This window comes from Pinus tabuliformis, chromosome 3_2, assembly GCF_031772625.1.
Source record: "Pinus tabuliformis cultivar Carrire ecotype Pingquan chromosome 3_2, CPIR1, whole genome shotgun sequence".
In the NCBI taxonomy this organism is placed as follows: domain Eukaryota; kingdom Viridiplantae; phylum Streptophyta; class Pinopsida; order Pinales; family Pinaceae; genus Pinus; species Pinus tabuliformis.
In genome coordinates this window covers 1,035,355,944-1,035,369,310 of record NC_142302.1, presented here as the reverse complement: position 1 = coordinate 1,035,369,310, position 13,367 = coordinate 1,035,355,944, and the positions used below count along the sequence as shown (strand labels likewise).

Here is a 13,367-nt window from a genome sequence, read left to right as displayed (position 1 = left end):
ACCCTTGATGTCTAGCCAAAGGTGAGTTGTGAGCTGCCTGTAAAATCTTCTCCTTCAGCTGGGAGCCAGGCACTAAGTAGATCCTGTCCTTGTAGTAAATCACCTCATGCATCACCCTGTACCGCTCATCATCTACCACGCCATCAAGGATCTTGCATGCATGCTTATCCTTGGAGTACTCAACCAATAGTTGTGCTCTCTAATCAGGGGTGATGCTCATGAGTGAGAGCGCTGCAGGCCTCCTAGATAATGCATCTGCCGCCACATTCTGCCGACCCTTGACATACTCTATGTCAAAGTCATATGCCTAAATGTTGCTGACCCATTTCTGCTGCCTCTCCTCCAACTGCTTCTGCTCCAGGAAGAATTGAACACTATTGTGGTTAGTCTTCACCTTGAACCTGTTACCCACCAAATACTGTCTGAACTTGGCCAACACATGCATGATGGCCGACATCTCCTTGTCACATATGGAATATAGCCTCTCATGCGGCTATAGCTTCTGACTGTTGAAAGCAATAGGATGGCCACCCTGTGTCAACACAGCTCCAATGCCCTCCCTTGATGCATCACACTTCAACACAAAGGGCTTAGAAAAATCTAGCAACACCAAAATTGGGCAAGTGCTCATGACCACCATGAGGCGCTTAAAGGCCTCCTGTGTCGTGTTTGACCAACTAAAAACCCCTTTCTTTGTGAGGTATGTAAGGGGCGCGATCAACTGGGAGAATCCCCTCGCAAATCACATGTAGTACGTGCATATGCCCAGGAACCCCCTCAACTCCGTAATGTTTTTGGGTGTGGGCTAGTCAATGATGGCACGTGTTGTTGCTCAGATTGTACATGCATAGTGCTGCAACGACTCAGGTCGAGGGCTGTCACTTTGATCCCCGACCTCTCTGTTCTAGCTGTCTCCCAACAATAGGCTATGGGGGGTAGTCCATATGAAATGTAAGGATGAAAGACTTGCTGGCAACCAACGGGCTCGGGAGACACAATTGAATGACCTAGCTACTTGGTTAATTTTAGAAAGACTTAAAGATCAGATTAGATTTAAATGTGAGACCAGTGCCTTATGGAGTCAACTTCTTTCTTATTACCAATTAGATGCCAAGTAACCGGATGAACAATCGCTGCTTGGATGCTTGACTATCCTAGATGAAATGCAAATCCTACAAGCTAGGTGAAATGCAAAATCTTGGTTGATTTTAAGTTAGATGCCTATTCTAAATGTAACCTTCCTCTTAACTATTTTGGAACTAGTCTCTAGAGTAGGTTGTGGGATAGAAGCCAATGGGAAGCAAGCAAAGGCTTGATTAATGATACCTCCCCCTGTGTTCCAACCACCCGATGCCTCTGGCGCTACAGAGACTATGGCTCTGACAACTACAAGGTCATTGTGTTAACCACTAAAGAGGTGCTAAATCCCTCAAGCTAAATTGAGAAAGGTGATCCTATTGTCTATCAACCAAGCTTATGCTTGGAGGTAATTTAATTAATCCAACTAGCACTTAGGATGCTTTATGCAAGATTATGAGTGATCTTGATGTGAGATTACTTAAATGTTTCCTTAAGTACTTAATTATGATTTTCTTTAAGTTAGGATATTAAGTACTTAACAATGTTTAGAACAGGTAATCTCAACCACAAGGCAAGTGCCAAATGAACAACAATCCTCTCAAAACAATTACCCAAGTGCTCAAGACAAAATTATCCTCTACAAGATATTAACCATAAATGATAACAATGATAGCAAGGAAACTTAGAGCACTTATCCACTTTAACAATTAGCCAATGATTTTCAATGTAAGATGCCAATGACAATTATTTGAGATAATCTTAATGATAGTTCCACAATAAGATTGCCAAAGATCTCATGCAATTAGATTCAAGCAAAATTTCCAAATCGTTTAAGAGACATTCAATGACATTCAATTCTTGATTAAGAGCTTCTCAAGATGTGCCAATAAGCCAAGGATTTACAATAACCATAAACCAATAATAGCAAAGGAGAACAAGAACAAGAACAATTATCCAATGATTCATTTAGAAGCCCAACACAATAATGCTAATTTCCTCAATCCCAATGATTTTAAACACGTAAGAGAACAAGTTACTTCTGTGCCAATTAATAGAGACAATTAGATCAAGATAACTTAAACCATTCAACACAATGCAACTTGAGATTAGAGTGCTTTAGTGAGTGAATTAGATGTGATCTTATGAAAACTTTAGTCAACTTCACCACAGCAAATGTGTTAGTGCACTTGAACAAATAAGAACCAATGGCAACTTTACTTAGAGATCTAATGTTACCAACGCGAATTACCTTCTTCACAATGGCACACAAAACCATTAAACAAGTAACAATTAGATTGTAAGGCAATGAAAGCACTTATGTAACTTGTATTCCAATGTTACGATAGATCTATGACAGCAATATGTAACTTTTAATTTAGAGCTCTTTCAAGTGCAAAAATGAGAAGCATATACTAGCTAAATATGAGCAATGAGAACCCAAGTGTCTGACCAATCTTACCAATATGAAATTATGAGTTGATTAACCTTCCTATGATGCAATTACCACTGTTATATCAGACCTATGATGCAAAGATGAAATGTGTGAATTTTACCCAAACCAAATTTACCCAACTTATGCACTTAATTCCTTAGTGTGTCAAGCAAATTATGAGTGATTTTTACAGCATTTTCACAAGTATTTTATCATTGTTAGGAGATGATAGGACTGCTGTAGGTAAACAGAGAAACGAGTAAGGGTTTGAGAGGCAAACCAATGGCCCTAGGCATAGAAGAAAGATTGCTCACCTTGCCAAATTTTTTGCAATGACTGGAACACCCGCTAACACCAAAAATTGTGCCAAATACCTCTTCAAAACACACCAATATTCAGTCTAGAAATCAAATGCTTACCACAGAGATGAAATGAGGGCAAATGAGGGCCAAAAAAGGGCATTGAGGTGGAGAAGGGCTGGAAGGGAGGATGCAAGGCTTGATGGGCCTATGTTAGGGCTGCTAAGGCCTAGTAGCCCTGTAGCTAGGGGAGTAGAGGCCAATTAGGGCCTGTGTTGAGGTAAGGAGAGCCTGCAAGGGTTGTCGCAAGGGGGAGAGGCCACGACAAGGCAGACAGAGGGAGTGCGAGGGCTTAGGCCTTATGGCCAGGCCTACAAAGGCAAAAAGCACCCACGACAGGTGCTAGGAAGGTAGGTTGAGGCCCTTAGGGCCTGCAACTAGGTCTGGAAAGTGAAAATTTGGAAGCCCACATTTCTACTACAACCATTGATAAAGTTCCTTCTATTTTTTAATTACTGAACAAATTATTTACTGCATCCTACAACAAATACCGAAACTAATACACTGCAACCTTCACTAATTAAATTTAATGCTGAAACAAGAAACTAAGCAAGAAAGAAATACACAACACATTACACCATTAATTTTGGACAAATGTCCCCTGAAAAACCCAATGCAGGAAAATCGGTGCAGCAACTGAGGGTTTGTATTATTAAGCAATAGTTTTCTGAATACAATTCGTTGGATGCCCAACTGGCTATCCGATACAGAGAGAAACTGGAAAAAATTAGTGAGATGATCTCACCTTGTCACATGAAGAACCAACACTGATCTGCATTGGAGGTGAGCCTCTGCGTAGCCTCTGTGCAATACTGCATCAAGCCTACGCAGTCATTGTGTCACTGCAGCTGGGACTGCACTACACCTCCTTCTGATCCTCTGCTGGTTGGAAACTTCAGCTCTCAGGCCTCCCGGTCTCACACCCTGGCTCCGACACTAGATCCTCACTCTTTCTAAGCAGAATTTCGATCTCCCTCTAAAGCTCTAGACCGCCACAACGTAGCTCTGCATGGCCCTGTGTCAGCGTCTCTGGACGTCTTTTTGCCCTCTCTGCCTTGTACTCTCCAGTCCAGGAAAACTTCCCTCAGAAACTATCCCTGCCCATCACTGCAAGAAATCTCCTCAATCGATTCTCTAGCAATTGCTGCGTTGCCGTCTCTCAAAAACACGATCTCTTGATCGCTCTCCGATGTGTGTTCCAAATGCCCATCAAGCTTCCTCTTATAATCTTCTCATTGAGAACCAATAACCTAGATTATATTCTAATCAATGGCTCAGATCATTTTGGTTTGATCCTCGTCTTTTTCTAGAAGTTTCACCCTAAGTTTGATTAATATCCTTTAATTATTTTAATAAAACTGTCCTCGGGTGGAATTTCCCAAAACGATTTCTGGGTATTGTGGAATACATGTGTCCTAGCCTCCTTGCAAATTTTTGAGGCTAAGAGCACATATGATGCTGCTAGAAATAAACAGTCCCTTTTAGCGAGGAATGTGCTCTAGTAATGCAACCTGCTGAAGCATCACCCTTCTCTGTAACATCTCCCTCTGCGCTGCTGATGTTTGACATCACTGCCCGCCAATTACTGCGCAAGTGTTGCATCTGTACTGTTGCTGACCCTATAACTGCCAATACTGCATCTGCACTTGCAACCTTCTCCAACGGCCGCTGCTACTGCATCAACAGTGGAAAAGCATCCAAAATTACTGAACATGTGTTCAGTATGATGCATCTGTCGCTGGAGTTTCGACTGTTGATAGTTTCTGTGTTGACCCTCTGAAGCCTCTGCGCCGCTATTGACTCTGCAACGTGCCAACTGCACTGCTGCCAGTTCTGCTTTGCGTTGCTCAGTCTCTGGCCGCTCCTAGCCACTACAATTGTCACTTCGACACTCCTTTGCACCAACACTAGTCCATCTTGCTACTTCTGATCTTGGCTCCTGTAGCAAGGTATTGATCCAAGAGGTGGACTCCTCAAGGATCTTGCCCATCTGCGGTTCTTTCGAACTACAGTACTAGATCACCCCACCTCTCCCCTGGAGGTATCTAGGCAACCATGGCAAACTCCTTCTCCTCGATCTTTGCGGATGCAACCTTTGGATCATGCTTCTCGTCCTTGCCCTTCTTCTTGAGAGGACACTATGTAGCGTAGTGACCAAGTTTGCCACATCAGAAGCACTTGATCTTCGAGACATCTTTCTTCTTCTTATGCTGCTCCTGTTGCCCTTTGGAAGCAAGGGTTGCATTCTCTTCCTCCTCCATGGGCTTCGTTTCATTGCTGCTACTGCTGCTATCAAGTTTGCACTTGACCAAGTCTCTCCTCATCTCTTCCTGCTGAAGAATGGCCCACATCCCTTCCCAATCTGGCAATCTTTCTTTGCCGAGGATGCTTTGGACAAATAATTGCCATTCCTCTGAGATTGAGTTTAGGGCTAGCCTCACCATCTCGTTAGGCCGAGGTGTTGACCCCACAGTTGCCAACGAGTCTCGGATTTCCTGAAGCTTCGTTAGGAATGGAAAAATGTGTTTTCCCTCCTGCATCTGTGTGGATCTCATCTTCTGCTCCAAGTACATCTTTTGCTGCTTGGAAGATCCTTCATATAGCGTGGCCAATGCTTCCCACATCTACCGGGCAATATCCTTGTCGACAATGTGACACACTACGTGATCTCTCACTCTGTCGAGGATCAATCGTTTGGCCTTCGCCATTTCAGCCTTGTACTTCTTGAGCGGATCTGGATTTGCGGGTACAACTACCACACTGTTGACATAGGTTTTGAGATCGTGCTCATCCAGAAGGCATGAGATCCTTGCCTTCCAGATCACATAGTTGGATGCACCCTCCAACCGATCCTGATCTCGCAACCCATTAGCTGCCATCTTTGCCAACGAAATGTCGAACTGCCTCCTCTCTCCTCTACGCTGCTACTGGGCTGGTCTACGCACCCCTTGCTGGAGTTAGGAGATTTGTTGCACCCTATTGCTGCTCAACAAATGAGAATTCAGACTTCTTGGCTGGAAGTCCTCTAAGGAAGAATTCCCTCAACAATGTCTCTCTTCTTCTTTCTGATTTTTTCTGACACAGCAACTGCTGCAGAAAACTGCGGTGCACCAGTAACCTCCTCTGCGCTGAAGCTTCTGCGTTGCTCCCTTTGACACTGGCAAACTTCGATCTGGAAGTCTTACCTACCTGTCGACTCACTCAGAGAGAGACCTTCCTAAAAAATTTTGCCCTCCTGGCATGGACTGCGCAATCCCTCTGGGGATTCGATTTGCTACCTACATAGCACTTCGACCCTCCTCTTCAGCGCTGGGCTCTTTCGACTGTGCTCTCTTGCTTCACCTGCAGCTTTGATACCATGTGAAATTTGAAAGCCCAAATTTCTCTTGCAATTATGATTAAGTTCCTTCTATTTGTTAATTACTGAACAAATTATTTACTGCATCCTACAGTAAATACTGAAACTAATACACTGCAACCTTCACCAATTAAATTAAATGTGGAAAGAAGAAATTGAGCAAGAAAGAAATACACAACACATTACACCATTATTTTTGGACAAATGTCCCCGGAAAAACCCAATGTGGGAAAACTGGTGCAACAGCTGAGGGTTTGTATTATTAAGCAGTAGTTTTCTGAATACAATTCGTTGGATGCCCAACTGGCTATCCGATACAGAGAGAAACTGGACAAAAATAGTAGTGAGATGATCTCACCCTGTCACTGGAAGAACCGACACTGATCTGTGCTAGAGGTGAGCCTCTGCACTTCCTCTGCGTAGTCTCTGCACAGTACTGCTTCAAGCTTACACAGTCATTGTGTCACTGCAGCTGGGACTGCGCTACACCTCCTTCTGATCCTCTGCTGGCTGGAAACTTCAGCTCTCAGGCCTCCCGATCTCACTCCCCGGCTTCAGCAATAGGTCCTAATTGTTCTTTAGTAGAATTTTGATCTCCCTCTGAAGCTTTGCGTTGCCACAGAGTAGCTCCGTGTGGCCCTGCGTCAGCCTCTTTGGACGTCTTTCTGCCCTCTCTGCCTTGTACTCTCTGGTCCAGGAAAACTTCCCCCCCCAGAAACTATCCCTACTCCTCACTTCAAGAAATCTCCTCAATCGATTCTCTAGCAACTGTTGCACTGCTCTCTCTGAGAAATTCGATCTCTTGACCTCTTTCTGATGTGTGTTCAAATGCCCATCAAGCCTCCTCTTATAATCTTCTCGTTGAGAACCAACGACCCATATTAGATTCTAATCAATGGCTCAGATCATTTTGGCTTGATCCTCGTCTTTTTCTAGAAGTTTCACCCTGAGTTTGATTAATACCCTTTAATTATTTTAATTTCCTAAGTTTAGACTTAGGCACCCATTAAAAATAATTAATTATTTTAATAAAATTGTCTCTGGGTGGAATTTCCCAAAACGACTTTTGGGTATTGTGGAATACATGTGTCCTAGTCTCCCTGCAAATTTTGAGGCTAAGAGCACATCTGATGCTACCAGAAATCAACATGGAAGGCCTGGAAAGGGTGATGACAACCCCTGAAAGGGCCACACTAAGGCCACAAAGGCCAAAATAGGCTTGCGGGCTAGGGATGGAGGGAAAAAGGGAGCTACGATTAGGCAATGGATGGCTAAACGACTGGGGCAGAGGAGGACACTGGGCTTGGAGGCCCTAGAAAAGTTTGAAACCTTCGCCAAAATGTGATTTTGCTTCAGATCTTCAGTGTTTGCCCAAATCACTGCAAAATTCCTTATTGTTGGCCTTGCAAAAATTCTAGAAACTAAATCTTATCCTGAAGGGCCTAGATCTTATCCTCAAGGGCCTAGATCTAACTCTAATCTAACAAATCTTTTTGAATACTACCTGCACAAATGAAATTACAAATACCCAAAACCTCAATATATACAAAATTTCAAAACCCCAAACTTCAGTTGCAAAACAAGGGTTAGAAAAAATTATTCTACAAAAATTATTTTACAAGATTAATTTACAAGATATACAAATATACAATGCTTGAAAGATTTTTTGAGGAATATTTTTTTTGTAAATTTTGATAATGGCTAGATGTATTTCGAAAGATAGATATTAACCACAACCTTAGCGAAGTAAGAAAATCACATAAAATATCTGAAGTCCAAACAAGGTCAGCCTGTGCCCACAGTCTATGAACTTGGAGCCCAAGGGTCAGGGAACCTGCAAACTCTATATTTCTTAAGAAAAATCGTTAGATCATACAATGAATCAGATCACCTAAGATAAGCCCAAAACTTACCAATAAAATGTTCCTATCATCTACAAATGAAATAACAATTCATATAATATTGAAGCACAATATAGGAAAGCACATACCCAACACATACCACAAATCAATGAGACAAAGACACCATGAACTGTACCCCAAAGTCTTTTATTATGAGATTCAAACGTTCCCAGTAGAGCAATGGCTTCACACCAACGTTCACAAAATTATATCTGACCAAAGATCAATATGTCAATAGAAGCAAAATGCTTTCTATTTATAGAGAAATCCCTCCAAGTGGAAAATAACGGCTAGTTGGTTTGATACCTATCAAAATAATCTCGACTGTCGATAAATACTTGATCAACTTTTAATCTTTGCCGTCCGAAATATTTATTTTTGAGGAATTCTCGAATTTCTCATTAAAACCATTTTTTATTAATCCAAAAATAAGTATTTTGGATTAATTTCCTAAAAAATTGACCTTGACTTAACCAACCACCAAGGTCCAAGGGCTTAATTTTTCTTAAAAAATCTATTTTTTCCTTGGTGGGGGACCTCCAAAAATTGTCTTCTTCATGGCCCACAAATAGTTTGGTCCTTTTCCACTTTGGAGAAATTAATTTCTCTAATTTTAATTTATTGACTCTAAATTAATTAATTTTTTGGCTTAGGATTTAATTTTCAAATAAATTAATTAATTAACACAGGAGGGGATTAATTATTTTTCCACCCACAAATACTTTAGCCATGGTGTCTGATTGCGAGGGACCATGCACTAAAACATTTTTCATCAGATATTACAATAATTCAATCTTCAAAGGAGGAATACTGTTCTCTATAGACCCTCATAATTTTTTACCCAATTCTGCGACTCAATATGATTTAGTAGACCAAGTGATTTGTAATAAAATAATTTAGCCAAATAGCTTAAATTATTCCCAAATCTCTTTTACAAAGACTCAATTAATAACACTAGGAATCACCTAAGACCTTGTTGATAAATTCCACCCTAGGTTTGGGGTTGAGGCTGGAGGGAAAAACTCCGCTGATCATCAGTGTTTAGAGACACAAATAATGAGTGAGACGAAAAACCTCCTAGGATGAAATTCGTCACCAAAATCATAGGCTTACCTAGGTTGTTACATAATTTAATGGTCAGACTAGCATCATTTACATTACAAATTTGCAAAGTGGGTTTACAATGAGATAATAAGCTGCTAGCTAATGATCCTGATCTTTGAAAAAGTTGGCACAACTGCTTCCTTGGAACTGTGACAAAATGGGTGCAACAACGTAGATCTTCTCTTGGTGGACTTTGACTCCATCCTTGCTTATCACATGCCCCAAGTATAGCATCTCAGTCAGCGCAAACTCGCACTTGGACATCTTGGCATAGAATTGCTGCTCCTCCAAGATGCTCAAGACCTACTCCAAGTGCTGCAGGTGCTCCTCCCAAGTCCTGCTGTAAATAAGTATATCATCAAAGAACACTAGGACAAATCTGTGCAAGTGCTTGCAAAACACGTGGTTCATTCAAGATTGAAATGTGGCGGGAGCATTGGTGAGTCCAAAAGCTATCACCAGGAACTCAAAGTGTCCATAATGGCATCTGAATGTCGTCTTTGGAGTATCTTGCTCACACACCCTGATTTGATGGTGCTCCAAGTACAAGTCTATCTTAGAGAAGTACTTGTCTCCTCTAAGCTCATCCATCAACTCATCTATCTGGGGTATGGGGTACCAATTCTTTAGTGTCTTCTTGTTCAAGGCTCGATAATCAATGCACATACGAAGAGACCCATCTTTTTTCTTCACTAGTACCACTGATGAAGCAAAAGGGCTAGTACTTGGCCTGATATGCCCCAGCGCCAACAACTCTTGGATGGCCCTCTTGATGTCGTCCTTGTAGGCCTTGGGATGTATGGGGTAGTGGTCACAACGTGAACCCCCTCCTCCAACTTGATGGTGTGCTCAAACCCTCGATCCGGTGGCCTGCTTGGAGGGATCTCCCCAAAAACCCTCTGATGTCTCTACAATAGTGCCAGTATGTCTAGATGTATTGGTCATGCCTGTTCCCCTGTCTCTCCAATCTCGAGCTCCACTGCCCACTCTATATCCCCATGCCGCAAGTCTGCCTCCATTCGATGGGTGGACACTGTTTGGGGCGGGTAGGAGTGCGTACCCCGCAACACTACTGACTTCCCATATAGGCTCGTGAACTCCATCTCCAATTTTTGCCAATCAGTGGTGACCCTCCCCAACGAGTACAACCACTGGACACCCAACACCATGTTGGTGTCCGAAACATCAACTATAATGAAATGGTCAGTGACGGAGTAGCTCCCCATCGTCAAAGTCAGGCTAGGAACATACTTTGTGCACTTCATCATCCGGTCTCCTAGCACCAACACTGAGAACCCCCCAAATGTCTATGTGCGTATGCCCCTCCGGTCTACCATCTGGGCATCGATAAAGTTGTGGGTAGCCCCACTGTCCACTAAGACTGACACACGCTACCTCGGTATTGTGCCTCTAATCTTGAGTGTCAAGTACTTCGGAGCTCCTCGAAGTGAAGCTAGAATGCCCCCATAAGGAGCGAATGGTCCTCTTCCCTGAGGTGGTGGTGGTGCTCCTCCCGCAGACTATGGCCCCTCATCTCCGTGGCCTGCCTCTCACTCAGTCTCCTCCTCCGACTCACTATTTGAGTACACCTCAATGTAATGGGCCTTGCCCTTAGTGCACCCGTGCCCTAGTGCCCATGGTTCTTGGCACGTGAAGCATAGCTTCTTCCTTCGGAGTCCCTCCTAGTCTCATAATCCAACTGGCCATAACCAACCTCCCTCTGAGTCTGACGAGTGTCTCTGCTCCCTTGGGGAACCAACAATCTAGTGGGTATAGGAGCTTGGGTCTTGGGACTACGTCAATCATGTCCCGGGTCCTAGAGATAGTGTCGATCAATGATGTGGGCTTGTAGGCCCTCACCCATCCACGCAAGGGTTCAGCTAACCCCTCCACAAACAGCATAATCAACTGGAAAATTGCTGCAAAAATGCCCCAGGATTGAGCCTTCAAATCCGTTTCTAGCTTAGTCTGGAACAACCTCTCCACAAGAGTGAGTGGTCTTTTTCTGTGCCCAGACTGCTCCTCAATGCATAGCTCAAAATTCCCTGTGATCACTCTGGAATGGCTTCAAGAATATGTCAAGGCTCCCCTAGGGTGGCACTCAAGGTCCACTGAAGGAGGAGTTGAGATTTCCCCTTAGAAATCTCGTGTGCTGAACAACACTCTGTTGACCCAGCTAAACAGCTAGAGCAAACAACGGTTTAGATGTTAAATTGGCAAAAGGTCCCAAATGCTGCATCCCATCTTCTATTTATAATTGCTGCCTCACTTTTCCCTTGTGGGTCCCTCATCCCACTAATTTGACCTCCCTACTTTACCTCCCTTCCACAAATTCAAATTTTCCTCCAAGGGGTGTGTATTTCCTTGAGGGGCGCCCCCCACAACCCACCAAACTTTAATTTTAATTTTTACCCATTTCTCCCAAGTCTGGCATTCAAAATTGTATTAATTCTGAAATTGCAAAATTGTGGAACTCCATCAGCAAATTTATTAAGAACGGTCATTACATCAATTGTGTTTAAAAAAAGTATAAAAATGCCTGTCTGATAAAATATAGTTCTCTTAAGAAAAATCTTGGCTCGGAACATTTCATTCTTTATTGCTTCAAAGTTAGATGAAATGCATCCTTCTAATTAAATTGTGTCTTTGTTTTCAGAGTAATCATTTGGAATTACAGTTTGACAAATCTCCATATTGGAATGCCTTTCCAGTACCTGAAGAAATTGCTGTGGCACATGGATGGAAGAATTGTAGCCGTCTTGTTGCAATTTCTGAAGGTCAGGGTAAACTAAGTGCTTCTCTTAGGTATTATTCTGTGAATCTACACGAGGTTGACCAAAAACTGTCTGTTGTACCTGACATGGTAAAGCACTCCTCTCTTAAATATAGCTTTCTTTGAAAAGGTCTAGTACTTCTATCAGATTTCAATTGAACCTATGAAACAAACTGTCTGCTTTTTTGAGAACCAAGTAAATATGTATGGTTTGCCAGGTTATCTCTGTTGTACAGGAAGTAAGGGCTTGTGAGCCTGTAAAGATTAATTTTTCCAACAGGAATGAGGCCTCTCAAACATTGCTTCTTCCCTGGTTTCCTGGAGTACATCAGAAAATTGAATTAGCAGCCAAAGGAGGTTTGCATGTTGAATTTGCATGTCTGCTGCTGGCAGTTGTGATATCTCAAGACATTAATGACTTTTGTCAACCTGTATAAGTTGATCTTGAATGGTTTTTATTGGTGCAGGCTGTGGTGAAATGCCAAAAGACTACCAGTGGCATTCTTCTGATAGTGGCGTGTTGTCTGTCAGTGCATCTGGTGTGTTTCAAGCAAGAAGACCTGGTAGAGCTATCATAAGAGTGGTAGCAATCGTTGACTTATTGAATTATGATGAGGTATGTCTGAAACACAATTAATTTTGTTTGCTGTTAGCTAACACAGTTTAGATTATATTTATTTGATTATTTAATGTTTTTGCTATGCTATTAAAATCATTATTACTGTTTTTCTGACCTTGGAACATGGTTTTTTTAATATTTATGGTTTTTTTAATGTAAATCAATACTGGTTCTAAACTTTTTGGTAATTTCTTTTCAGTGTAAATCAATATATGTTCTGAAATGTTTTTTCAGTGCTTATTTTTATTGGTGATTGAAATGCTTTCTTAGTCCTTCAATCCAATCGATATGTGCAAATCTTTTATAGGTCCATTCTTTTTAGGTGCAATATCTCTCCTGTCACCTGTGCTTTCCTCCACACTATATCTAAGCTATATCTATGCACACCTGTTATTTGTTTACTTTTTAATACATAGGGTATATCTGGAAATTGTATTTGTTAATTTTCCTTGAGCAACTAATCTAGAAGAGTATTAAGAGTATTTAGTGTTATTGTGAAAGAACTTATAATATTTGCATCAATGATTGTATGTACATGTAATGAGTAGTAGCTAAATGTAGATGGTAGCTGTGCTCAAGCAGGATTGGGGTCACTGGCACTGGCTTACAAGTATAAGCAATTATTTGCTTGGATCTCTTATTAATAAAAACTTGTAAATAACAGTCTGGAAGAGGATTCTTGATTGCATTAAAATGCTAATACTTTGAGACCAGCCTTGTTCTCAGCAGGGATCCATTGGG

At 41.9% G+C, this 13,367-nt stretch overlaps 1 protein-coding gene across 2 annotated transcripts in view; it reads left to right on the top strand.

Moving 5' to 3' along the window:
- The window catches only part of EMB3012 (embryo defective 3012), a 382,712-nt gene that overhangs the window by 91,383 nt on the left and 277,962 nt on the right, over nt 1–13,367 (top strand). For both annotated transcript variants that reach the window (XM_089417406.1, XM_089417405.1), the window contains exons 6-8: nt 11,891–12,097; nt 12,226–12,364; nt 12,475–12,623. In XM_089417406.1, the coding sequence (XP_089273532.1) occupies nt 11,891–12,097; nt 12,226–12,364; nt 12,475–12,623 (495 nt within the window). The remainder of the gene's footprint in view (nt 1–11,890; nt 12,098–12,225; nt 12,365–12,474; nt 12,624–13,367) is intronic.